The 27,458-nt window shown below is 43.5% G+C and overlaps 2 protein-coding genes across 2 annotated transcripts; one reads left to right on the top strand and one right to left on the bottom strand.

Annotated features, from left to right (window-relative positions):
* Positions 1-11,635, top strand: LOC135307751 (haloacid dehalogenase-like hydrolase domain-containing 5). Its single transcript, XM_064432187.1, has 8 exons — positions 1-131; positions 1,572-1,781; positions 2,433-2,545; positions 3,250-3,343; positions 4,540-4,573; positions 5,468-5,642; positions 7,107-7,295; positions 8,730-11,635. The coding sequence occupies exons 1-8, from the start codon at positions 18-20 to the stop codon at positions 9,124-9,126; spliced, it is 1,326 nt and encodes a 441-aa protein (XP_064288257.1). The 5' UTR covers positions 1-17; the 3' UTR covers positions 9,127-11,635.
* Positions 11,636-12,948: 1,313 nt separating this feature from the next.
* On the bottom strand, positions 12,949-27,003 carry RAB43 (RAB43, member RAS oncogene family). The gene is made up of 3 exons (XM_064432188.1): positions 26,612-27,003; positions 18,837-19,020; positions 12,949-18,189 (listed from the first exon to the last, which is right to left on the bottom strand). The coding sequence occupies exons 1-3, from the start codon at positions 26,819-26,821 to the stop codon at positions 17,936-17,938; spliced, it is 648 nt and encodes a 215-aa protein (XP_064288258.1). The 5' UTR covers positions 26,822-27,003; the 3' UTR covers positions 12,949-17,935.
* Positions 27,004-27,458: the final 455 nt, after the last annotated feature.

Genomic DNA, 27,458 nt, shown 5'->3' with positions numbered 1-27,458 from the left:
CCCGCACTCGGCTCGCCATGCGCCGGGCGCTGCCGCCGCTGCGCGCCCTGCTCGGGGCCGCCCGCCCGCCGCGGCTCCCGGCGCGCCGCGGGACGAGCGGCCCCTCGGCCGGGCGGAGCGGGCACGGCGCGGTGAGCGGGGCCGGGCCGGGCGGGACGGGGAGCAGGGAAAGCGAAACGGGCGCGGGGCGCAGCCGGGCCGCCCGGCGTGCCCGGGATGCCCGGGGACATCCTCGCCTCCCCGGGCACTGCCGGCCGCAGCTCCCGTCCTGGGGCTGCGTGTGCTCTGGGCTCGCAGAGCGAACGAGGGAAGCTCGTTCCGGCCGCTGCCCTTTGCTTGTGCGGGGCGGCACAGCGCTCCTGTCACCAACATTTCCTTTAGGGTCAAAAGGGAAACAAAGCTGTTGGCATCATTACCTCTATCTATCATGAAATCTATAATATATATATATATGTTCAGCTCTTTCCTTAGTGCTTTTCCCCCCTTTAATACTTTCTTTTTCTTCCGGCTAGTGTTACTCGCGGTAAAACTCCCATTTGTAATCTGTTATCTATACATCTGTTCTTTATGTGTCGCAAAATTAACGTAAAGGATCTCATCTGCTACAGAATTATTCCAATAGCACTGTAGTTTCAGCAGGTTCATGTACCCATTCTCAAAGCCTGGGAAGGCTGTTGTACATTTATTAGCAAGCCTTTGGCAGCATCTCTGCAGCAGCTGGGTTATTTCTGATGTAGCTTCCTGAAACGGGCGCAGGCTGTGTGGAGACAATAAATCCCAAGGTGCCGGGTTCCTGCTTTGGGCTCGGGAGAGAGATGAGCTTTAAATGATAGGTTTTGTTCCGTGCTTTCCAGCCTGATTCAGCAGCAGTTTCATTGCCCAGCAAGTCCTCTCTCTGTCTCTGCTCCTTGCCCTTGTCACCCAGCTCATCCTTCCTCACTCTCCTCTCTGCCTCAAAGGAGCAAGCAGATACCTTTTAGTAACTCGAGCGGCACCTTGGTGCAAGGAGGTGCTGACTTTCCCAATTATCCTGCCCTATGTGAAACTAGGACTGAGGCCACAGTAGGAGCACAGCAGTCACTTGGCTGTCATCAAACTCTTGTGGAACAGAACAGTTTTACTACAAACACCTTGTAAGGAAGCAGCCAAGTACAATAGTCGTGTCCAAGACCTGCCTACTGCTGAAAAGTTTACTTTAGCATATTTTGTTAATATTCTGTGGGGGTCAAACCATTAAGGTGTGACTCACTGGCACAGCAGCATGTATTTTGTACCTCTCGGCATCAGTTTAAGTTAATTTTTCCCCATCTTCTGAAATAGTCTGGAACTATTTGTAAGGCAAAATGGCTCTCATGAGTCTGTATGCATAAGGCAGAGGGAGTTGTGGTGCTCCTCGTGTCAGCATGTATTTAGCATGAAGATGTGCCTATAAGGCACATTAAGATGTTGTAGATCCCCTGCTCTTACTGGAGGTGTCTGTTCTCAGGTTGCTGTAGCTGCTGTAAACTCTATTAAATATGTGTAAGGACAGGCATAACTAACGTAGCCTCTGATTTCATCCCTCCTTGCAGCTCAGCGCGCTGCCATCCTTTGGATTCCTCTTTGACATCGATGGGGTGCTGGTGCGAGGGAGGACCCCCATTCCTGCTGCCAGAACAGCCTTTCGCAAGCTGGTCAACTCCCAGGGACAGTTCCTGGTGCCGGTGGTCTTCGTCACCAACGCGGGGAACTGCCTGCGCCAGAAAAAGGCTGACCAGCTCTCTCACCTGCTGGGGGTTCCAGTGAGTCACCTAAACCCCATTGAGTCCATTAGCATCTTAAATGTGTCAGATGTATTATCTTCCACTAAGTGCTGCTCAGTTCTCAGGTCTGGTTTTCCCTTAAGCCCCCTGACACGCTTTGCTGAAAGTAAAAAGTGCTGGGCAAAGCTAATGGCTTTGCCACTGGTAAAGGCACTGGTTTTTCCAATTTTTCTTTGGAAGGATGGTAAGTAGTGATTCACGGGAGCATCTTTCCAGAATAATAGCCTTACTGGTTACTACCTGTCCTGTTGAAGGGCTGGGGATATGTAAACTAAAAGAAGGTGATAATCTGGTGCAATTAAATCAGAGCTGCAGTTTAGAAAGGGCCCACAATTGGAACCACTTCTGATTCTCCTTCCCTGTTTGCTTCCAAATTAATTTGGTGATTTTATAAAACCAGGAGAGAAAGGCTTGTTCATGTTGAATTGAGCTGGAAGCTGAAAGGGCTATGTGTGATAATTTGTCAGTAAGCTATTTTTTCCTAACATATTATCAATACATCATTTGTGAAAGGAGAAAATGCTGACTGTTGTGTAATTCCTGGAATCTGTCACATCTGTTAATTGAATCGATGTATAAACAACTTCTCTGAAATACAACAGGCTCCTTTTGTTTTTAAATCCCAATCAGATTTCCCAAGATCAAGTGATGATGTCACACAGTCCTCTGCGGATGTTCAAGCGTTATCATGAAAAATGTGTCCTGGTATCTGGACAAGGACCCCTTCTTGATATTGCTCAAGAGTATCTTTAAAAAAAGAGTTTAAAAAACCCAACAACTTTCTGTCCACATGTTTTCCTTAGTCAGGTTCAGGGGATCTTGTGGATGAAAATGATGAAAAATCAAATATTTGAACCCAACAAATGCAGTAATAAATAGTAATGATAGTTCCTAGTATGGTGCCAAATTTATGTTTTGAATGTGGTTTTACACCAAGTGCCCAAAGAACTTGAATTATATTGATGTCATGGTGGTATTAAAATTTCAAACTGTAACTTGGTAACCTTAATTTTGCAGAAGCTTTGCTCAGGCTTCCATTAAGCCCCTTCTGCACTTCTTCCTTTAGTGGGATTTTCATTAAGGTTGGTGTAAATAATAAGTTGTAAAAATGCATATACAATTTTTAAGCATAAGCTGTATTTGAAATACAAAACTGAGAAGAAAGGTATTGTCTCTTAGAAATGCATTTCTAAATTTAAAATTCATTAGGCTTGGCTAAGAGAGAAGTAGATGGGAGGACTGAAAACAAAACAGAAGAACTTTGGTCTCTCATTTATCAGCAGTGAGACGATCACCTTTTTGCCTCACAGAAGGAAAACCTGTCTTTGATGTTGCTTTCACTGCTCACTAATTTGTCAGTTGAATACCATTAAGTGGTTAAGGTGGAATGAGCAGCTAGGAAACCTTTCCCTGTGAGCAGCTGTGTGTCCTTAGCTGCGTGCCCCAGCCTTGGCTTCTGCCAGCCCATCACCATTGACACCCTGCGGGAGAAACGCCCTCTGCTCGACGCAGTTGACCATGACAGGAGACCCGATGTCCTGGTGAGTGAGATTTTTGTTTCAGACTTCTCTGTTTGCTCCTTGCATGACATCCTCTAACAGGGATCAATATTTAACCACCAGGCTAATGCTGCTGTTCTTATATTGTATTTTGACTTTGCTTTTCTGCTTCCTTATTTGTTTTATTACACATTCTCAAGAACAACTCTTTTCTCTCAGCAGTAATTCTTTAACCCAGCCCCTGATTTTATAGCCTGCTGTTGTGGGAAAACTCACAATTTAATGCAGATACCTAATGCAAAATCTGTCTTGGAAAGCTGATTAGCTTCCTCAGAAAGTGTGGAAGATAACACAAGCTTTTCCCTGAATGCATGATTGTGTTGGTATTGTTTCTAGCCCATGGGGTTGCTTTGATTGCAAATGACTGCTTTGAAGATAAATAATTTTCCCTCAAAGGACTCCCTTTGCTGTTTATAGCAGTATTTAAATGTCAGCAGTGGTACAGTGGTTCCAGTTGAACTGTGCAGAATTTGAAGCAGAAATGAATAGCTGGTGTGCTGTACATGTTCAGGGCCAGCCTACAAAGTGGGTTTCCCCCACCTGGAGTAAGGACATTCTCTGTGGCTCACAGAGCCCACAGCTCAGCTGTGGCACCTTTTGCTGGGCTCCTCACCCATGTGGGTGGGGAAGGTCAAGAACCTGTAAAAGTGTTTGTCACCTCAGAGAGTAAATAATGAAGTGTAGACTCTTAATTGCTTAGCAAATATATTACTACATGTTATACTGTGCATTCTTTATTAGAAGTGTTAAAGAAAAACATCTCAAAAACTCTTTTTCAAATGTCCTGTTACTACTGGAGGCCTCTTACTCCTGTGGAAAAATAAACATCCATACTTTTATACACAAGTACCTAAAACAACTAATCAAACAGTAATTTAAACAACTAAAAGTACGACACAAGTAATTTTAACAACTGGAGTTAAAATACCCCAGAGGCAGCCCAGGAGAAGCAGGAGGCAGGTGCAGGCACAGCACAGTCACTGCTGTCCCTGTGCCAGAGATGTCACTCCAGAGAGGAAACACAAGTTTCTGAGTGAACTGACATCAGGTATACACCAATATAGAGTGCTTTTCCTCTTGGAGTGGCAGGAGGCAGATGTGGGAGCTGTGCTTGAATTTATTCTGTTAAAGATACATGTTTCATATTGTAAAAAACTTTCACTTTTTTCTTATTGCAGTCCCCATCTGCTGTGGAGCTTCCCAAGATTGAGGGTCAGTTATCTTTATTTAACTTACATCTATCCATTAATAAATGAAATATATTTATTTTATTTTATTTTCATAAATTATTTTTAGATTGTTGGGCACTTTGAAAATTTGTCTGAGACAATCCTGAAATTTCCTTGTTAATGACATCTGTCATTCATTTGAAAGTATCATGTGTTGTAAAGCTGGTTTTTAATGTGTGCAGTTTTCAGCCACTGGGTTTTGAAGTTTGAAGGGTATATGAGCTCTCCATTCCTCTTCATCTGCCTTTAACAGGCTATTTTTGCTCTCCTTTCTTAAATGAGGAATGAGCTGATGTTCATTATTCATAAATAATTGGTCTTGTTCTTACAATAGTCAGGATGCAGCTGTAGTATAAGAAGGGTCTTGTGTACACTCTCTTCTCATCTGAATTACAGTAAAGTAGAAATTGGACCTTTGGATTTAAAAATATCCATGTCAGATTATTGCTGGAGACCAAAGCAATTTTTAAAAACAACATCCACATTTTCTTTGGAAATGGCACATGGAACATTCTTCTGAGATGAAGAGTTCAACATCTCTGGTGTTGTATTTAAATACTGCATGTAAACAGGGAACTCATAAATTGTGGGAGACTTAGAAATACAATTTAGAAGTTAATATTGTAATTTCTGGAGAAACTTCACCTGTAAAACAAAATTCCTAAAGCTGTAGATTTTGCAGTGGGGTCTTGTTACTTCTGAGATTTCTGTGACTGGATGGGCATGTGATAAATTAAGCCCTTAAATGAATGTGATCACTTCCAGGTTATATTAAATGAATTGTTCAGTCTCTTTAGGCTGAGTTTTAGGCCCAGTGTCAGAGACTCAGTGCTCTGTTAACAATTCCACGACTGTTCTGTGCCTGTGCTCCTCACAGCTGTGGTGCTGTTTGGGGAGCCAGTCAGATGGGAAACCAGCCTGCAGCTGATCATTGACGTCCTGCTGACCAGTGGCTACCCTGGAAATCCCTATGGGCAGGAAAGCTACCCTCACATTCCTGTGCTGGCCTGCAACATGGACCTGATGTGGGTGGCCGAGGCACAGTCCCCAAGGCAAGTGCTTTTTTCATATAATTGGGATTTATTTGGGGCTTCCTCATTCTTCCAGTAGGATTCAGAGTCAGCACTTGAATACAGAGTGCTTGACAGCTTGGCTTTGAATGCAACATCTTAATGCACTTTCAGCTAATGCTGCCTGGTTGCTGGCTGCATTATTGCATCCAGGAAATCAGATCTCAAGAGAAAAGCTGCTTTTAAGCACTAAATCTTTTGTTTCCTCACTCCCAGAACAATGGAGAAAGAGAGTTTTTTTCCTGAGGGCCTTCAGAGCCTCGGTTCAAAGGCAAAAATGAAAAAATTATCAAGGGCATTGTTTCATTTCGTTAGGTCCCTCTTTGGTATTTCTCTTTTCCTGTAAGGGTAAAGAGCTGACCCTGCTGGTTGAAAGCAGTGAGTGGTTCTGAGCTGAGGACAATGCAGTGAGCTCTTTAAGGAGCACAAGGAAAAACAAGTAGAACACACAGAACAAGGTGCCAGGACCTATTAGAGTGGTTTTGTTTGATTTTTCTTTCAACAGAAGGTACTTCTTTAATAGGTTTGGTTCCCCTCCCTTCCCCTCAGTCTGTAATTTGAAATAGAAACTTGTTGCTGTGACTTGGTTGCTGCCTCAGTCCTGGGTCAAAGATCTGCTCAGATACCAGTCCTTGGAAGCAGAGGCCATCTCTCACTAGCACATTGAAAAAGATGTATGTGTGATGGCTTCAGGCTGCAGTAAGGCAGCCAGGATACCTCCAGTGAGCAATTTTAAAATTAGATACATCTGTTGTGCCATCCCAGTAATGTGGGTTTATTGTGGTGTTCAGTTAATCAGCACTAAATTTTCAGTGAACCAGCTGCAGAAATGTTGCTTGCTAAGTGGAATTTGATAATTGCCGGACACAATTTATTCCTAAAAAGTAATGAAATAAAAAAGCCTTGTTTGACGTTTTAAATCTGTACTTAGTGTAATTTGATTTGGTATTATATCTGTGTAGGTTTGGGCATGGAACATTCATGGTTTGGTTCTATATCTATGTAGGTTTGAGGATGGAACATTCATGGTTTGGTTTTATATCTGTGTAGGTTTGAGGATGGAACATTGATGGTTTGGTTTTATATCTGTGTAGGTTTGGACGCAGAATGTTCAGAGCTTGGATTTATATTTGTGTAGATTTGAGGATCAAAAGTTCATGGTTTGGTTTTATATCTGTGTAGGTCTGAGGGTGAAACATCGATGGTTTGGTTTTATATCTGTGTAGGTTTGGGCACAGAACATTCATGGTTTGGTTTTATGTCTGTGTAGGTTTGGTGATGGAACGTTCATGGTTTGGTTTTATATCTGTGTAGGTTTGGGGATGGAACATTGATGGTTTGGTTTTATATCTGTGTAGGTTTGGGGATGGAACATTGATGGTTTGGTTTTATATCTGTGTAGGTTTGGGGATGGAACATTGATGGTTTGGTTTTATATCTGTGTAGGTTTGGGCACGGAACGTTCATGGTTTGTTTGGAAAACATTTACAAGAAGATCACTGGCAAAGACCTGAAGTACGAGGCGTTGATGGGCAAGCCCAGCAGGCTGACATACCAGTATGCAGAGCACCTGATCCGGGCCCAGGCCCTGCAGAGGAGCTGGGAGCAGCCCATCCAAACCCTCTATGCTGTGGGGTAAGCTGTGCTGAGCCCCAGAGGCACAGCAGGAAATCCCAAACCCTCTGTGCTGTGGGGCTGGTGTCCTGAGCCTGACAAATACACCAGGAAATTACTCGCAGTGTAAATGCCAGCCAAGAAAAACACACAACTCTTACCAGCTTGTTTCTCCTACCATTAAGACCATCTAACTTTCTTGGTGCTATGGTATATTTTTTGTGGCATTTCTAATCTTAAAAATTACTTATGTTTTGCTCTTTTTATGTGTAATTTCTACAGAAGCACAAAAGATGTTTTATATGCAGCTAAGATTTCTCCTGATTTTTTTTTTCTGTAATAGGGTGTGTAAATCTAAAAAAAAGGGTTTGCCTGGGTGTTTATTCTGTTAGATTCAGTGGTGTAACACCAACTGCCTTTGACCTAAGGACAGTTGGAGACTGCAGAGCTAGACTTTATCTCCGAGGTCATTTAGGTTGGTCATATGCTACTGCATGTGCTGCCACATCATAGAACCCTTTTCAGAGCAGAAGATAAAGCTGCGTTGTATTAAAGACTGTTTCAGAATCTCCAAGATGTTTGGCAATATAATAAGCTCATTCATGGGCTGCTCATACCTTGATTTTCTCTCCCCTTGCCCCAGTATGGAGAGTGATTCATTTTTATCCTGTCATGCTGCATGAAAACGGTGCAGTAAAATAGCTGCTGGGCTGTGAAATAAATGGGCAGGAGATCTTTCTCCTTTTTAATGCCTTTATTAAGAAGAATCAGCTCAGGTGGGGAGAAATGAATGGGTCGTGCCCACGCCGCCGCTGCTCCCAGGAGTGGCACGGAGGAGGAGGATGATGCAGCTTTGTCCGCTGGTCTGCAGGCAGAACTGGGGATTCCGTCCTCACGGGAGAGTAGCAGATTCCTGGCTTGTTTGTTTAACACCCCAGGGTGTCTCTTTAATCAGTATCTTTTCAGGTTAGGGTGAGAAACAAAAAGGATCCAAGCAGGTACGGGACTACGCTCCCTTCCTTAGGCGTTACTTAAGTCACTTGTTGGCTCGTGATTTTAGGGGTTTTCCTGGGAAAAACTGTAAAAATCCGGGGCGCAATGCATTTCTCATCTCCATACTGGCTGTGATGTCACTGCTATTTTCCTCCTACTTGGAGGGTCTGTCCCGTGTCCCTCCCTGGCAAGCGGCCAGCATCAGGGGGACAATGGTTAATCACCAGCCATTAACAGGTAATTGAAGAACTTTTCTTTGGCAGTGAAACTAACTTACAACAACTGGTCTGACTTGTTTTTTAACTCTGCAACCTAAAAAAATTATAACTTTCTATTCATAACAGCCTGGACTTCTCCCTGTCTGCCTGATTCCCCATAAAGTGGTGTTAAGTACACAATGAACCGTTGGATGGAAACTGTAGGAATGCCTTTGGGAGGTGCTGACAGGTTTCTCCTTGGCAGGGACAATCTGATGACGGATGTGTACGGCGCTAACCTGTACAACCGCTACCTGGAGGAGAGCTCCAGGACCGGCCCCCGACCGCGCCTCCAGGCCCAGGCTTCTGCCGGCAGAGCCCCTGCCCTGCTCTCCCAGGACCAGCAGCCCGGCCTGGGCTGGGAGCAGGAGCTGGCAGCCGCGGCCGCTGCCCGCTGCAGGTCTGTGCTGGTGTGCACCGGGGTGTACAGCCCGCGCAGCCAGGCGCCCCTGCCCAGCCGGGACAGCGCCGCCGGGAGCGTGTTCCACGGGCACCGGGATTTCAGCTTCGACCCCGCCCTGGTGCAGCCAGACCACATCGTGCCCGATGTGGATGCTGCTGTAGACCTGGTCTTCCAGCTGGAGAACTTTGCACCTCATTGAGGTGAGGGGATTTCTTAAGGACCACTCAGTGCTGTGCTTCTCTTGCCCAAAACACACTGTGCTTTACAAGAGTGCCACAAACTGCTGCCTTCTAAATTTTTTAACCTCTCAGTTAATACAATCTTCTATTAGATATGCTTATCACTAGTATGTGTGTGTGTTTGATTATATTAAATGTCAATAATGCTTTTTATAGTGCTTCTAAATATGTAATTTATGGCTGGAGATGCCCTTTACTGTCTTCCTCTTTGTTATGTTAGGGACTTTAATAGCAATATTTCATAGTAACCTATTAATGTACTGGTACTTAAATCCCTCCATGACAGTACCTCCTTTTGTTTGGTGGAAGATTTAGCTTTTAGGTGTTGAGGATCTTGAGGATACCAGATTGTGCTGCTGGGGTCACTCAGTCCATTCCACGTGGGCTGGAACAGAGCACAACACATACCAATGCCTGGCATTCTGCAAGTACTGAATGCTCCCTTCAATCAGAGTGGAATTCAATCTCTTCCACTTGGGACTTGCTCTCATCTGACCTGCTGCTGCCTTTCCTTGTGTCTGTTTTCCCATGTTCCTGGAGTTTTATTGCTCCTCTCTGCTGTGTGAAGCCTTAACTGTGTTGGAACTCCATAGTCCTGGAAGGGAAGCAGCAGACCTGGTGCCCTCTGTGGCCTTTTCTCTTTGCCTTTCTATATGCACTTTTTAAAATTTTTATTTTTATTTTATTTTTTTTTTTTTTTAGGAATTTTGAACCTTAGAAAGCTTTAGCAGTTTTGTTTAATGTGTTTCTGTGAGTTGGGACTTTACACTGAATCAGTGACTACTGCTCAGCCAAAAAGTGCCTCCTCATTTACTTGAAGCCTCATATCACTGTGGTAATTAACTGGCCTTTAGTGTAATATATTTCATCTCATGTCAATGTTATATGTTGTTTGGTTCACGGATTTTATAGCTGTTAGTTTAAAAAGAAAAAGTAATTTATTTTTTGTTATTTTTGTAAAATACTTCTAAAGTTTTCATCCCAAAGATGCCTTGGAAAATATTTCTGTGTTATTTGTTGTAACACATAAGCTTGTGACATAAGCTTGGAAAACATAACCCAATTAATTGTTTTAAAACCAAAGTCAACTTACACACAAAGATCAATTCACATTAGGGACTAACCAGGTTTTTAAGACTGGGTTTTTTTTAGGGTTTTGTTTTGTTTTTTTTAAATTAAAAATTGTACAAACAAAACCTGGGTGTTCATTTTTCCCAGGTTCCTGCAGGGCTGTCAGAATGACTTCCTGGCCAAATCCTTCCCTGCTCCTTATCCCAACAGCAACTGTGAGAGCTCACAGCTGCTGTGCAGTCAGATTTTGTTGTTTCCTCTGCTTGCAGAGCACTGTAATCCCCTCTGCACTGTCAGGATTGTTGATTCATCTCTTGTAATGTTTCCTAAGTAGCTTTCAGTGCCTCGATGGATGCAGTGAGGACACTGCTCTAAACATTTCCTGCTTCTTCACTGGAAAAGTATTTACAGCAGCACATTCTTGCCTTTTTATTGGTACAATGAACAGATATCTACCTGATTCTTTAGCACTTTCCTGTAATACACCAAGTATTTGCAAAGAATGACAAATCTAAGTAAAGATTGTAATTTTGTAAGGTCAGGATGATTTAAAGTCACACTGTTTCAGTAGTAAAGCATGTTGCAAAACTCTCTAACTTTACCAGAATTGATGAAGCAAAGAATAAAAATGTTGGAAGTTGCTGAAGAACAGAAAATGTTCTGTTTGTTTCTCCTTTTTTTCTCTACAACGTGGACAAACACTTCAAAAGGTTCATGAAGGAACTGTACATGGACCTCTTAGATCTCATCCCTCATTAACATTAACATAAAATATGTTTGTAGAAAAAAAAGACAGTCCCTTTTTCTCTGTCACATCACCAGCAAAATCTAAAACCCTCCAAGCCTCAGGGAATTCCAGATTCTCCAGCTCCATGGACTGACCAGCTTGGTGAGTGGCAGACCCTCAAAAAGCCAAAATGCTGAAAAAAACAGCAGATGAAGGAAATAAAGGAAATTAGAATAAGTGACCTGGATAACACTGCACACAGAAGGCAGCTGCCAAAAGAGGTGGAAATCTCTTCCCATCAGTGTGAAGGGGAGAAGCTGGGATTCCAGGAGTTTCTCTGAAACTCAGTGGTGTGCTTGTATGCCCTGTAACTTGTACAGAAATGGGGAATAACAGATATCACAGCCCACCTCACACAGCCTGTGTTAAACTCTTCTGTCTGGACAAGGATGAAGTCTTGGGTGATGGAATATATCCAGTTTTCAAAATTGGCAGAAACAGGCTGCACACTTAGAAGTTTCAGGAAAGTGTTTCTGTGGTCACTTCTGTGAGTAAAACAGATGAGTGCACCTTCCAAATAGCCCAGGTGGCTTTACTTTGTGTTAAGAGTGCTTTAATTTCTCTAATTCAGACCTCCTGGGGCTCAGCTGGTCTTAATTAAAACTTCTCCTCCTTGCATGGTGCTGGTTTTGTATGCCAAGCTCAGGATTCAGTACTGGGATCATGCTAAACATGCCTTACAGTTTAACACCCAGCAGGTGATTTATTTATTTATTGGTTTATTTACTGACCTTTTCCTGGAGCAGAAGCAGCACCTGGTGTGCAGGTAAGAATCTCAGAGTCAGATTTTCAATAGGATTTGGGACTGGTGTCTTGTTTTAGGGAATTGTATCTGGGAAAATGCTTTCTGCTAGTTACAGCTAACTTCCTGCCCATAGATGTAGAGGAAAAATATTCAGTGAACTTAAACTATAAAAAATACAGGTATTTTTTTGCAGGTACAAACTACATAATGAAAGGTCAGTTCACCACAGCAAATGAAAAATGGTTATAGTGTGTGCAGATCTCCTGTATCCAAACTATTTTGCATTCTTAGAGAGTTCCAGGGAGAGTTCCCAGAAATGGGAAATAATTTCTAAGTGTTCATCACACACACTTATAACAAGCCATTAAAAGTTGGGTATTTTCCCCACACAGATTTAGGAACTCCAGTTCAAAGTGTAGAAGATGAGAAAAGGCAGGTCAGTCCCTCCCAGGAGCAGCAGATGTTACTCATGACACCTGCACTGTTTCCTCTGACACTGATTCCCTCCAGCACACCCAGGGCAGTCAGCCACAGTGTTTCACCAGTAAAAATGTGTCCCTAAAGAGAATTAATGACAAATCCAGCTGCCCCCAGCACTCTGAGGAGCCAGCTCTAGAGCCTGGCCATTGCACTGACAACTCCTCCTTTGACACCTGAGGCTGTTCCTGGAGCAGCAGACAATGCAAACCAAGAAATTCAATGTTTGGCTCCTGCAGATCACCAACTCCCATCTGCTGACGTTCAAATCAAAGAGCCAAGCAAAGAGAAGGGAGTGTTGCTTTGTTTAATTTACAGCACTTCAATCAAATCCGGGCTCTAAACATTCCCCTGGGGAGGTACAGCTGGAACTACATTGTTCACACTGAATTGCAAGCACTGAAAAAGTTATCTGCACTCCTCCAGCACTGAGCATTCCGGGTTTCATCCTTCATCTCCCAGACAGCTCTGCTGGAGACTTTGCTGAGTGGGAACAATTGAAAGTGCAGGCATTTCTGGAGGTGATGGACGTTTGGGAGGATAAGAGGAAGTTAGTTCAGCACCATTTGTTTCATTAAGGTCATTAAGGTTTCATTAAGACCATACATCACTGTAGGACACAATACATAATTTCTTAAAATTGATTCTGTTTCTGATCATATACCACAACAAGGTACATGCATAAAATAACAACAAAAGGTATTAATTGCCAAATGTTTACTTTAATTAAACCTTTTTTTAATGATACACGGTACAATGTATCCACTACTTTGCTAAAATTCACAACAAAAGCAGGTTTCATGTTTAAAAATACTTCTCATAATAAATTCATAAATAGATGAAGGTAAAGTATAAAAAATTACCGTAGTATGCAAGCTTGCTCCCTTGTCTCCTCATATTCCAAATCATTTAGTCAGTATTGAGATAAGAAAGTTTAAAAGCAAAATAGTTACTGATGATTAGAAATGTACAGCCTGCATCTCTCGAAGAAACCTTGAAAAGCAACAGATTTGTCCTAGAAAATGCAGAACCATTTTAACACTGTTATCACCCAAACCCCTCAGATAATTTTGGAATGCAGTGAATGAATTCAATATGAATTAGAGATTTTTTCCTTCCCCCCCAGAGGTGTGTGTGAGCCAGACTGGCTGGGATGCTCCCTTCTCTGGAGTTGAGGGGTTTTTACCTGTCAGATCTCAGCGAGTGAGGCACAGGAGAGGGAAAATCTGGCTGACAGCACAGAGCACATCTGCCTATCAGAAATCTGAAACAGAAATCTTTAAAAACAGTTACAAAGAACTAAATTCACCTTCTGCTCAGTACCAGCCTGTATCTGTTTTCTGTCTGGCAGGCAGGACAGGGTCTGGTGTTCCCCACTGGCTTCCCCTGTTTTGGGAATGGTTTTTGTGTCTCACATCATTCCAGCACAACTCTGTGGGGAATCCCTGATGCTGCACCACCAAACCCTACCAGCAAAGTTCTCCTCATCAATATTATCACTCTCCTAAGAAAGCATTTATTTTGTCAAGTATCAAACTACTTTTCACACTTTATCTATTTTAATATCATTTATAAAGGGAAAAAATCTTACTTATGCACAGCATTGAACTAGGAAATGAACATGAAAAATGCAGAATAATCAAGATGCTCTGCTTTTCACATTAATGATTTTTTTTTTCTCCAATAATTATTCCCTTTAGTGCAAAATCACTTCCACACAAGTTCTGTGCTTTATTTGCAATGGTACCAAGATGCTTTTGAAGACACTGGGAGGCATCTGTCTGCAGCTCTCCTGTCTGTGTGAATTCAGCTCTTGGCTCACTGTTAAAAAATGTCTTCAAGTTTTCAAGACAAGTTTGCATGCCATGTCCAAAGGACAATCTCCCAAACCCTTGTTTTCACACATGACAGTCCATGCACCCAGAAGGAGAAAGAGCTCCACTTTTGGTCAAGTTATTGGAAATCTATCAGTATTAGTTAATAGGAGAGCTATCAGTGGTTTTAGCTGGGCTTCATTTGATTTTCCCCTCTGAAAAACCTGCTTGCCAGTACAGTGAGAGTAAGAAAATCATCAGGACTTCTCCTCTGTTCTCAAGTATTCTCATTTTTCTCAAATTTTGTTTCGCAAAGCAAACATTAGCAGGTTTCTGGGCTGACATTTATGTGGTTTTATATTTACGTAATTATAAATATTTGTACGGGTTCCACCCATGATGATGGACTGGATGAGAAACTGGAGATAAAATTAGCTTAAAATCAATACAAAGGGTAACAAAGGCTCCTGGGAAGCACATTCTGCTGATGCTTTCATTTCAGTATCTCCCTCTGCATTCCACTCCCAAGTGCTACAAGGCAGAGATCAATGTCCCCTCCTGTGCTTTTGTAATATTTTTGCACACTTTGGTACTGCCAAAAAGGAATGATAAATACTAATGCAAATACATGATCAGCCAAGGGGATCTGCTTAAAAGCAATTACTGCACCATAGCCTTGTTAATGTTCAACTGGCAGTAAACAGATTTCTTGGCAAATGTTTATGCTGTGAACTCTGAACAAGCACTACTGAATTATTCACTTGATGTACATCAGTGCCCATTTATACCCTGAGAGGTGAAACTCAGGTTTTTACCCGTAAATCACAGGTTTATTGCTCCTCCCTCTCTCCACCCAGGTAGCCTTTTGGTTTCAATAGGATTAATGGAGTTAAACAACCCAATTCCTGAATGCCTGAATTCCACAGCTGTGTGTGAGTCCCGGGTTTGATAAAGGCTTCAGCAGAGCAGTGCAAAGCTCCACATTTTCTGTTTATTTCTGGTCAAGAAGCTCCCAGCCTAGTGGGCAGTGAACAAAGGAAGGATTTGGTAATCAAAATAAACTTTAACTACTGGCAGCCCAAGCACCACCATCTGCTAACCTAAAAAATAAACCAGGTCTTCAGGTTTCTTCAAAAAAAAAATTAAAAATAAACCAAGTCTTCTATTTCTTTTGGTCAGTTAGGAGGGCAGGCAAACTTGTACTCCACTTGTTACAAGACAGAAGAGCCAAGAGTTAAAAGACAAAACTGATTTAAAGCCATGGTTTTAGCTTTCTGCAGGAAACTGAAAACTAACTGGAACTGGTGCCTTCATTTAAAGTACAGCAAACAAATCTCTGCTGCTGTATTGCTGTATTCTGACTGAACCAGACTGACCTGCAGACAGAGCCTCACCCTTCAAGCCTAGTTTAAGAGCTAAATCCAGGCAAATTGTAATGAAAAGTGAAGTGCCTGGTCTAACTCTACTTATTCACTAAACAAACCTCAAAATGAAGAAAATGGATCAACAATTCCTCAGTTCTTCATCTACTGTAAGAACACAATCACTCACTGGCTGCACTGGAAGCAGGATTTCTGTTCATTTTGCTTCTTGTTCCAGTTTTAAGATGAGTTGCTATGTAAACTATGGATGTCAGTCTGAGAAGTAGCAATACTGTTCTTAAATGCACATGGGTTTTCCCCAGCAGTCAGTAATTTGGCACTAATGCTGCAGGCAGTGGGGGCTGAGCTCATCTGGGGGTCCCTGCTCCAGCAGAACTGCAGGACCACGACCTGCGGATCCAAACTGCAACAGAAACCCAAATGTTTGCAAATATTCTGTACCTGAAGGACCTCTCCAGCAGCAAAAGCAGCCACCAGCACTCAGTTTTGGCTTGGACTGTCTTCACAGTTTCTCCTGAGAGCAGAACGTGGGGAATAAACCAACAACTCCAGGGTTTGGAAAATTCCCATTTTCATTCCCATTCCCAACTGCCTAACTGGGCATTTATTGCCTACTGTCTTTGGAAGTAGGAATATCCTGGAAGACCATCCAAAACCACTACCAAGTACTGCAGCTCAGCCTGCCCTTCTGTAGAAAATACAGAATTGTGAAAACTATACTAGTTGAAAAATTTAAGGCCTTTTCATTCTCACAACTATAAAATTTGAAAACTAACCCCTTAGACAGAAGCAAACAGGCTACAAAGCACACATTACTCCTCAGTTATCTACCTCACAGTTTAAAAAACCAGAAAGAGCAGAGAATGCTTCAATATTTGCTACAGGAAGATGAATAGGATTAAAATTGGTATCCATTAGCCCTTTCCTAAATCTTCCTAGTTTTCATGACACTGGGTATGGTGGATGACTGGACTGGTGCAGCCCTCATAGCAGAACAATTCAAGTCCTTTTTGACCTGGATTTTTCAAAGAGACAAGACTCACTTCAAATGGTGCTTCTTGAAAGTGACTCCTTCCAATTATCAGGATTGCAAAACTCCCTTGCCATACCTGAACACCTCTGCCTTATCTGCAGAGTTTAAAATATTGCTGCTCCTGCTCTCTTTCCAAATCCACTTTTGTAAGGTGCAACTGCAGAGTGTAACTGCAGAGGAATCCACCAGCACCTCAGCTACATCTACAAGGGACTCTACAGAGCTGCATTATGAAATCTATTTTACTTTGTGGAGACTTCTGATTCACTGTGAAAGATTTTTCCTGCTGAGTGTTTTAAAGAAATGAAAAGCAACTGGTAACTTGTGACAGGGAGAGGGGAACATTTGGGTACAAAGCTGGGAGGGAATAATTGGAAAAGACACTGGTTTCTCACAACCAAGAAGTTGCACTCATGCAGTTCTCAGCTATTCTGAGGTCTTCTTTCCCATTATATGCCCATGCAGTGTTTAAAGAGATGGTTTAAAAAACAAAACCAATAAAAAAATCAAATCCACTTATGCCACTTATGCACTCTGGTAATTTAACACCAAATGTCTGACCAGAGTGAACCCTGTTATTTGACCACTAGGCACATGGCAAAAGATCTTGGCTACAGTCACTTCAAGGTTTCTCCAGTTCCTGTTTCCAGTGGTGCAGGTTTGAGCTGTGGAATGAAATGATGAGACCTGAGGGCAAAATCTCAGTGATGCTTCCACCTGGATAAAGGAGCTATCACTGTGCAAACAACAGGCAAATGAAATGCATCTTCCCTCTCCTCAAGGCTGCTTTAAATCACCACCCTGGTCCAGTGACAGTGCTCAGGCTGGTTTTGCTTACTGTTAAAAACTTCAAATGATAACAAAACCTGAGAGAAGCTCCCCCACCTGGGCCTGCTCCAACAGCAACTAGCAATCCATATGCCCTAGCACAGGTGACTGCTATTTGGTCCTGTAATCAAAACCTTGGCTAATCTGGCCCTTGAAATACCATTATCAAAGACACTGACACTTCCTGGTCACTGGTGGAGTGGTGAGGATTTGAAGAGATACTGTCAAGATCGCCTATTCTAAAAGTGACCTCCTTTGCCACCAATTCCCTGCTTGATGCAGACCCAAAGGTCTGAGCATTTGTCTCTTTCCCAACCAAATGTCTTCCCACCCCAAAATACCAAGTTCAAAGTAATTTCCTCCATTTTTGTAACTCGTACGAAGGTTACAGAAAATAAAACCGTGGGGACAAGTGTTGAGTACGTTTTTCAGAGGGTCTGACTTTTAGGACCACCTCTCCAAAGTCCCTTTTTAAAAATAAGACACCAAAGCAAACAGGATTGTGTCTAACTTCTACAAAACTGCTGGTTTCACAGGAGGAGGAGGAGGAGAATATGGCTACCATGCTACTCAGCATTAGGGTGAAGCACCATCTAAATTCCAGTAAAGTTAGGGATATCAGCTAGCTCTTATCAGCAACCACACCCCCAGCCTTCCACAACGTCCTTGCTGTCAAGCTTGATGCTGTCAGTGTTCTTCTCACTGAACATGGGCCCTCCATGCCTCATCATCAGCTCTGTGGCCACCTTCACAAAGGCCTCCTCCACGTTGCTGGAGTCCTTCGCAGAGGTCTCTATGGCACAGATGATGTTGTCATAGTGCTCAGCCAGGCTCTGGGCTTCCTCCAGCTGAACCTCTCTAAGGTCACTTAGGTCAGACTTGTTTCCTGGAAGGAAAGGGAACAACAGAGGGTATAAGGTCTTGTTTGTGTCACAGGGAGTGCTTGGCAGGAGGGCCTCAGGTTGCCCAAGGAAGCTGAAGAACTTCCATTCTGCTCTTGTATTAGCAGCTCTACAGGCCCCAGGAGCTGCATCTGAGTGCAAAACATTTGGGCTGGAAAGCAGAACTTCTAGCAAAGAACTGACAAACTCTGATTGCCCCAAAGTCCTTCCAAAATCCCCTGTCTGCTCAAGTGGGTGTGTGTTCCAAGTCACCAAAACACATCAGCTTGCGGTGATGGAACTTCCCTGGGCACCGGGAAGGGAAGGGAAGGGAAGGGAAGGGAAGGGAAGGGAAGGGAAGGGAAGGGAAGGGAAGGGAAGGGAAGGGAAGGGAAGGGAAGGGAAGGGGACTCCACAGCAGCTGTGCTTCAGAACTGGGAAATCCTGAGCATCCCAGTTCTCCATTAAATGAGATGCAAAGGATTCAAAGCTGTCTACTCCTTAACAGAAGTCAACCAGAACAAAACATCTCTGCTCCAGTGAATCTGCTCTTTTGGTAAAATTTCCAGTCGGGTCTGTTGCACACACCTTAACTCCAAGCAAAACCTAAACCTGAGGCCACATTACATGAGCACTGGCATTCCCAACTCACCAATCAGTAACTGCACGATGTTGGAGCCAGCATACTTCCTGACATCCTCGATCCAGCGAGGGATGGACAGGAAGGAGCCCCTCTTGCTGATGTCGTAGGCCAGGATGGCCCCGTTGGCGCTGCGGTAGTAACTCTGCGTGATGGTCCTGAACCGCTCCTGGCCCGCCGTGTCCCAGATCTGCAGCTGAGGGGACACAGCGGGGTCAGAGCAGCACACAGGCACACACAGGGACACACAGGGACACCCTGAACAGCTCCTGGCCTGCCAGTCCCAGATCTGCAGCTGAGGGGACACAGCAGGGTCAGACACAGCACCCAGGGACACATGGGGAACTCGGGACTCCTGGACAACTGACCACTATGATTAAGCAGAAGCCATTTATTGTTTACATGATGCATTTATTTATAGATTCTAACTCTCTGCACACACTGATCACAGCTCTCCTGCTGGTGCCCTTGCTTGTCCATGAGTTCTGTGTGTACCTCTCAGAATGTGTGACTGGTTACAGCCCAGGTGGCTCACAGCTCTCTGCTATCTCTTTCTTGTGGTCTTGGAATTCAGCTTCTTAGCTTCTTCTTTATTACTTCAGCACAGTTTACGTCCTAGTAACATTGATGGATTCCAGAGAGCCCTGAGAAAATTCTGGTAAGAACAGTTACAAGTGGGATGGCTGGTGCCCACTGCAGTCCAAGTTGTTCAGATACAATGACATGCAGTGACACACAGCACCAACCAAGGGACAGGACTTGATCCAAGAGCCTTGATCCACATCTCCTGTATATGAAATGCACTCTAGCCCTGTGTTTATCCAACCTTTTGCACATGATCTAAGGACGAGAATATATGCTTGAGAACCTTGATATAAACATATACATAATAACTACATATATATACGTGCATATATACATACACACACACATATATGTATGTAATATATGCTGAGAACTTGGCTGCTCAGAGGTTGTGCCTGCATCAGTTGGGACGCTGGTTTCCTGCCAGCAAGCTCCTTCTGTGGCAGGTTTTGGAACTCTCCAGCCCTTTGTCACCCTTGGCAGCAGAACAGGGTGCCAGCCTGCAGCCAAGGTCACCTGGTGTGTCCCTGACACTACAGGTGGGTTTTGGCCACCACACCATCTGTGGCTCTGCCAGCTCTGTGATGGGCAGGAACAAAGGGAGCAGGATGTGGTCACATATTCTGAGAGCACTGAGGCTGCTTTAGAAGGAAATATCAGACAATTGAAAGAATAAAGGTAAAAGAGTGTGCAAACAACATGCCAGCAACCCTAGGTCTCAGTGAAGTCATTGAAGGATCTGTCAGTCTCATCACCTGTCCTTTCCTGGGTGGCAAAACACACATTGGGCAGGAAGGAGAAATGCTTGGTTTATACACTTTTTCCTAAATCCAGCAGCATAAGAATTATGAGTTTGGTATAACAGTTTGAGTTCCCAGTACTAGATGTTCCAGAGGAAGAAACCAAATAATTCAGAGTGGACAAACACAGTATGCTGCTCATAGGGAATTTCTTTGTAAACCCTGTTGTTTTATAGGTTGTCTAATGTCCTGGAACATGATGGCTTATATTCCAGGATCTTTTAATCTAAAGTGACTGTGGATGTCCTCATCCTCAGTATAAATCTCTAATCCTTTCTGAATCTTCCAAAGCTCTTGGCTTCACTATATAGTCACACAAAATGAAAGAACTTCCTTCCATAAATTTATGTTCTGTTGCACTTTCACTTCTCTATCCCCAACTGGTAAATGGGAGACCACTGCTTGTCTTTTTGTGCCATTCCTTATATTCTACATCTCCACTGAAACAGGACCTAAGCAAATACTACTGGGGTTTTGAATTCTCCCATAGGGTGGATCCTTTATTTATGGTTTCCCCTCTCTCTGAACCTCCTTATTCTGAAGTGTTGTCAACAACACAATGTGCCAGAGCTATTGTATACTAAATAATATGGAACCATTTTTATTTTTATTTCTTTTGCACAGTAGCATTTTCTTAGTATCTTCTGCCTCTGCTGCATTTTTGAGCAGCAAATTTCCCTTTGGAAAAGGCTGTGCTGGTAAGATCTCGCTTCCTGTGCTAAGCAAGCATTCAGATCCAGCTGATATATGTACAGCTGAAAGGGAATCAATCCCAGCAGAAAGGACTTCTCAGAGCAGGGGAAGGACTGTAATGGACTCAGAAAACCACAAAGCAATGATTATTAATGAAACAGATAATGGTTCAGAGCAGTCAGCAGCAATTAGCAGGACCAGGAAACTGAGGGCAGGTTTATGGGTGATCTCTGCACTCGAGCCTCCCACCAGCCCTTTGTGGTTGTTAAATCTCAGTACCTGATTAGGTCAAGTGCTAGAAAAGGCTAATGATGATTACCCAACTCTTGGGAAGGGCCTGAGGGATTCTGTGCACACAGACAGATTGGAAACATTTGAATTAAGAAATAAAATTGTTTTGGCTTACACTTTTCATGTGGTGTAAACAGAAGTGCAGAGTGACTGAGCTAAGAACAACTCCCCCTCCAGTTTGGAAGCCTGAAAACCTTGTCTGGTCACATCACCTGTAATCTGAATAATGTCTTCCAGCATTAAGAACACACACTATAGACACAGCAAGGAGGTATTATGAACCAGATCACTCAATGTAAAGCAAGTTGTAGTTCTAAAGGAAAAACACAGCTAGTTTGCTTGACAGCATCTTTAAAAAATTCTAAGAAAAAATATTTCCATGTAACATTAATCAGTCTGATACATGGTTTAAAATATAATTTAAGTAATTAGAAAAATACCAGTTCTGATTCTAAGTAAACACTATTTTCTCCAGCATGTCTACAGAGATAAAATTCACAGAATTCTACTGAAAAAGAACCATGACAACTATTAAAAAAATACCAATCACAACTATAACTTTAACCAGCTCATGCACAGTAAGATCTTTATATAGTATTTCTGTTAAACTATATTTACAAGCATGTAATTCTTGACAAAAAATAACAATTGAAAACTCTTTGGAAAAAAAGAAATGTAGTCTTAGTATTTCTCATTCCAAAGTCCCTCAGTTTAAGTTAGAACTTAAATACCAAAAGAACTGTAGCAGCCACAGGTTACTAAAAAAGATATGCTCATGTATTTTGTAGTGTACAAGTGTATGATATATGTTGTAAATGACATAATAATTACTATTTTAAAATATTATTTATTAAATAAATGAATAAAATTTAGTTAATAAAATTTAATATTTTAGTAATAATTAATACTACTAATAAATAATGATTAACTATTACTTAATAATAACACTACTTAATTACTTATTTCCTTGATTTAAGTGCTTCAGTTTTGTAGATAACATGATGGTAGCCACATCTGTCACTCAGTAACCTTTTAAAGCTGTTCCTGATTTTGTAATTACTTTGGCAACTCCTTTGGTGTAAGAAAGAGAGAAGTTGGGATTGCTGGAGAATTGTGCTGAATTCATTTGAAACTACTACTTAGAAACACCTGTGAAATCAGAGATTGGTGGCAGGGGACCACTGCTAGGAACAAAAGAGAACAGGGAATGCATGCTCATTTTTCTGAAGGAATATGGCAGAATAAAGGAGCCACCTTTCTCATTGTTTCACTGATTGTTTCACTACTCATTTACTCACAAAAGCTGGTTATTTCAATCTGCTCTTAGCTTTGAACTTTTTGGACAGCCACACTCCTCACGGTGGGACATAAAGGACAGTGAGAGACCCCAGAAAAAAATCTGGAACAAGGAATGTTTCCACTGGATGTAAGAGGAAAACAGAAGGTGGTAAAATTCATGGGGGTTCTCTGGAAGACATTCTGGGATGTCTGCTGAGGCTTACAGAAAGCAGATTTTGAACTACAGGGACAGACAAAATGCTGAAGATGGCTAGTGACAGGTTGGCCAAAGAGCACAGCAAATGACCATTATCAAATGGGCCAATGTGGCTGTTCTTGCATTGATCAACATGTTCTTTATCAGAGGTTAATGCTTAACAGATGGCCCCAAGACACAGCAAATAATTTCTCCCTCCCTTACTTCCTACATAATTTATTAAGTACTTTCCTGATTCTTCTAAAGTATCACAGGAGTTCAGGTGTGCTTTTGCTTGTGGAGCAGCATAAATAATGACTGAGTGCATCCTCCAGCTGATACCTTCCTTAACAAAAATAGAAATGTCACTTTTGCAGCAAAATTCCATAAAATTTCCCAGCAGTGAAACTGGACCTAAATACTGTGCTAAATGACTCTTAACCAACTGTGTCTGAATCCTGTCATCTCAAACGGCAAACAATAACATACATTCCTGTAGGCTGGCAAATCACAACACTTGCTCCTAAAAACATTTACTGAAACAGCCTTGCAACTTAATCCAGGCAGTTTTTGCCAAAAGCAACATCTCTGTGGCAGTGTATTTCAATTTAAAGTGATATTCATAGAGCAGGCAGGATAAACTGCTCCATTCAAATGTTTCCCTACACAATTTTCAGAGAATGAGGAATCCCTCTTTTTTGGGAGCACAGTATTCCCATTTGCTGCAGGTTATCAGTGTCAAAGGAGTTGACACAGAGCTACATTTTCCTCTGGATATCAAAGAATATTGCTTCCAATAGCTCTGCTTTTATCTGTGCAGCAAAGTCCTTAAATCCCCATCAGGAGACAGGACACTTAACAAGACACAATTTTGTATTACTGGCAATTTGGCCAGATCATGACAAAATAAATTTTGGGCCATTCTGAAAGGAATAAAGCTCCCAGCCATGAGGCCTGAATCAAAGCCAATAATCTTGGTAACATGTGGGCTGAAAAAGCCTGTAACTGAAAAAGTGCAATGGTACTTCTTCATTTAAATACTTCTTCAAATAAAGAAGCATTTGTTGTAAAAGGAACGTGTTTTCAACTGTTGCTCTCTCCTGCTACTTTCTGAAAGTTATACTGAGGGAGAAAAACTATGGCATAGAAGAAAAAATACTTTATTCTAAACACTATGAAATGACAGCATAAAGTAGGCATTAAAGACAATTAATTAGCTCACAGGAGGCAATTCATCAAAAGAAAAAGACTTTTGTTATTACTAACCATGATTTATGGACTTGGACTTAGGAATGTCCTTGCCTATCATTATGTAAAATCTTGGTTCCAGCATTTTATAAATATCTTTTCTTACAGTGACATAACAGTTATAAAACATTTCTGTTCTGTTTGCCAGATTTTTTCTATCACTCAAAGAACAAGCAATTATTTTATCAATAGGACTTTAATCACTATGCATTAAGTGATTAACACCACTTTTGAGTGATTAACAAGACCAACTTTACAATCACTACAGGATTCAGCCAGCTAGGCAGGGTGGCTTTTAGAGAAAGCATTATGCCACAATTTCAAACAGCATGTACTAGAACATTTCTTTAAGTGAAGACAGCCTGCAGACATTTCACAAAGCTCATCTCTTTCTAATGAAGTTTAGTCAGCTCCAGCAGTGTGTGGAACTCCACGTGAGACACTTGAAAAAACACAGCTGCAAGGTGCAAGGAAAGCCTCGAGTTTCATAAATAATTAAAAAAAAAAAGTTATTTGCAGCACCTCAACCTTCAGTATTCCAACAGGCATCACTTCCCTTATCCAAAAAAAACCAAAACAAACACATCAAAAGAAAGTGAGACCTAAAATCCTTGGGTTCCAAATGTTTCAGAAATATTATGTAACTGTGATGTGAATATCTGAAGTTTGAAACAGAAAGGGGCACAATTAACCTTAAATTATTTGTTTCAATATCAAAATAAGTGTTGTTGGGTTGCAATATTACCCTTACCCAGATTAAAAATGAAGTTCAGGCCACTGGGGAGGTGGAACAAGTTTTTGTAGACACTTTGTTTTGATGGAATTTCTAAAGATGAGCCTTTAAAACATTACAAAAGCAGGAATTTTTTCACTCCTTCACCATTTGCTGAATAGAAAACAATACTGTCCTGAGCAGCATAAACCCCTAAGGAAACCAAAGCAGCAATTACCTGGCCTGCTTTTGTGGGACAAGAAGTGCAAGCAGAGTGTGCAAGGGAGCTCAAAAAAGTGCAAGGAAATGCTTCCTTATTTCCTGTTTCCAAGAGCACTCTGAGCAAACCTAACCCAGGCTAGATGGGCTGCTCTGAAACCTCAGTCCAACTGGAAAAGTCTGATTTAAACCTCACACACACCCCACACCTTAACTGAAACCAAAGAAAACCCTCGAAGCAAATGCTTTCATATTCAGGCTGTGACCCTGACCCAGCAGCTGACAAGAGTATCTGTAAGGTCAACCAGCAAGTGTTGGATTAATTTCCCTAAAGTAATACTTAAAAGACTTTCCTTCAATATCTGCATTCCTCATTTTTTCCCTAAGTGGAAGTACAGAACAGCCAAAAAAAAAAAAAAAAAAGCTTCAAGACCTTGCTCTTTCTTCCTTGTTTTTTGTAAAACACTTAGAAATAACACCCAGGTTTTGTTACAGCCAGGCTACTAATCCTGGAACACTCAGGTGTAAGCAGTGACAATATGAAAAAGCACACCTGGGAACTCTGGCTGATTTCCTGGGGCACTCCTAAAGTCCCTGGCACCATTTGTCACTTTCTGTGTGCCCTGCATTTAAACAGAGGCAGGTTTCTACCTCAAAGGAGAAGCCCAACTCCTCACTGCCAGAAAGTGTGGGAGAGGCACCCACAGCTCAAACACAAAACCTGAGTTTGCTCTGCAGCTCCTCAGCCAGACGCTGACAGGGAAAGGTGTGACAGCAACAAGGAAATAAACACTGCTGCAGGGTATGAAACTGCTAATCCCTCTCTTTCCTTAAAAAAATGCCAGCCTTCATTTCGGTTTTCTGCAACTTTCTCACCTTAATACTCACCAAAGTTAATTTACAAGAAAAAACCAGCAGAGGACTTTGACACCTACTTTGGTAAACACAGGCCAAGACTGAACTGCATCACTGTATTTGTGTGTCACCAAAAGTATGGCTTGGGTTGCCTCTGAACTCAGTCTGTTTTTGGGTGGCTCCATGATTATTCCTTTTCAGGTCTGGATATATTTTCTGGTGATCCATGGTTGCATTTCAGCCAAGAGCAGAGGTTTGTGTACTCAGTCAGGCTGGACCAAAGGCTTTCAGCTTTACAATTCCACCATCCTCCTGCAGGCAGTGACTGAATTAAATGCTTTTTAGTCTAAATGGGGCTAAGGATAGCTGCAGAACCCCATTCTGGAGGGGCTGGCGAAGGGACCGCTCCCAGTTTAAAGCATCCACTATAAACCCAAGATGCTTTCAACATTTTCTCCCCACTGTTTACTTGCACCCCTGTGCTCAGAGGGTGAGAAGAGTTGCAGGGAATCTGTGCCACTGAGAATCTGAGGATAGATCCAGGGGGTACATGGCCTGGGCTCTTTCTGACCCTAGGAGCCGGCTGATTTCCCCCAGCATAACAAAAAAAAAAAAAAAAAACAAACCAAAAAACCAAAAAACCCAACTATGTTAGAGTTTATTGGTTCCATAAAACAGAACCGTGAAAACGGCACTTCCTGTGACACCCTGTAAGCAGTGCCTTAAGATAACAGCATGCCTAATTTAAGAACCTTCTCTCAACCTGCCAGTTCCACATCCCCTTCTGGAAACGCGGCAGTCCAGCTGAGCTCTCTTCTGCCTCGTAAACACAGCGCGGCCCGAGAACCCGGCCCGGGGCCCGGCCGCGGGCACGGCCGGAGCGAGCCCCGCGGGGCCCAGCTCCGCTCACCTTCACCCGCTTGCCCTGGATCTCCAGGCTCTTCATGGTGAAGTCCACGCCGATGGTGCTGCCCTGGCGCTCGGAGAAGGCCCCGGTCTTGAAGCGCTGCACCAGGCAGGTCTTGCCCACGCTGGCGTCGCCGATCAGCACCAGCTTGAAGAGGAAGTCGTAGCTCTCCTCGGGGTCGGGGACGGCGCCCGGCGCGGCCGCTCCGGGCATGGCGGGGCGCGCTGCGGCCGCGGCCCAGGGCAGCCGGCTCGGCTCGGCTCGGCTCGGCTCTGCGCAGCGCCCGCCGCCGGCCCCGCGCCCGGACCGCCCTGCCCCGCTCCGCTCCGCTCCGCCCGGCTCCGGGGCCGCGCCGGGACCGCCCCTGCCCGCCCCGCTCGGGACCGACCCGCTCCGCCCGGGACCGCCCCACGCCGGGACGGCCGCGCTGCGGAACGCCCCGCTCCGCCCGAGACCGCCCCTGCCCGCCCCGCTCCGCCCGCGGCCGGGCTGTGAGGGCTCCGTGCAGCGCCGGTCACCGAGCGGGGCTCGGGCGCTGTCCCGGCACACGGTGCCAGCCGCAGGTGCCCGTGTGGCGGCCCCGGCCATCCCGTGTGGCCAACACGCGGTGGCGGTCCCGGCGGGCTGGCGAGCCCTCAGCCGCTGCCTGAGGGAGGATCCGCTCATGCCGCTGCCCGGCCGCATCCTCGCCGCAGGGACACGTGTTGTGTTGTGTCCTGCTGGCTTTGTGTGTTCCTTTTACAGAAATAAACAGGTGCTGCTGGCTTGCCTGGCCGGCTTTTCGCTTTCAGGTCCGTGCTGGGTGGGGTTTGTTTCCACGGGCACAGGCCCAGGCTCAGGGCGATGGTTT

This window comes from Passer domesticus, chromosome 9 (genome assembly GCF_036417665.1).
Source record: "Passer domesticus isolate bPasDom1 chromosome 9, bPasDom1.hap1, whole genome shotgun sequence".
Classification (NCBI taxonomy): Eukaryota; Metazoa; Chordata; class Aves; order Passeriformes; family Passeridae; genus Passer; species Passer domesticus.
This window is presented reverse-complemented; position numbering and strand designations above follow the sequence as displayed.

Coding starts and splice junctions, on each gene's coding strand:
- LOC135307751 (XM_064432187.1), top strand. CDS start 18: ATGCGCCGGGCGCTGCCGCCGCTGCGCGCCCTGCTCGGGGCCGCCCGC. Junction 3,344..4,539: donor ACAGGAGACCCGATGTCCTG/GTGAGTGAGATT, acceptor TTCTTATTGCAG/TCCCCATCTGCTGTGGAGCT. Junction 7,296..8,729: donor CAAACCCTCTATGCTGTGGG/GTAAGCTGTGCT, acceptor TCTCCTTGGCAG/GGACAATCTGATGACGGATG.
- RAB43 (XM_064432188.1), bottom strand. CDS start 26,821: ATGCCCGGAGCGGCCGCGCCGGGCGCCGTCCCCGACCCCGAGGAGAGC. Junction 19,021..26,611: donor TCCAGGGCAAGCGGGTGAAG/GTGAGCGGAGCT, acceptor GTGTCCCCTCAG/CTGCAGATCTGGGACACGGC. Junction 18,190..18,836: donor CATCGTGCAGTTACTGATTG/GTGAGTTGGGAA, acceptor CTTTCCTTCCAG/GAAACAAGTCTGACCTAAGT.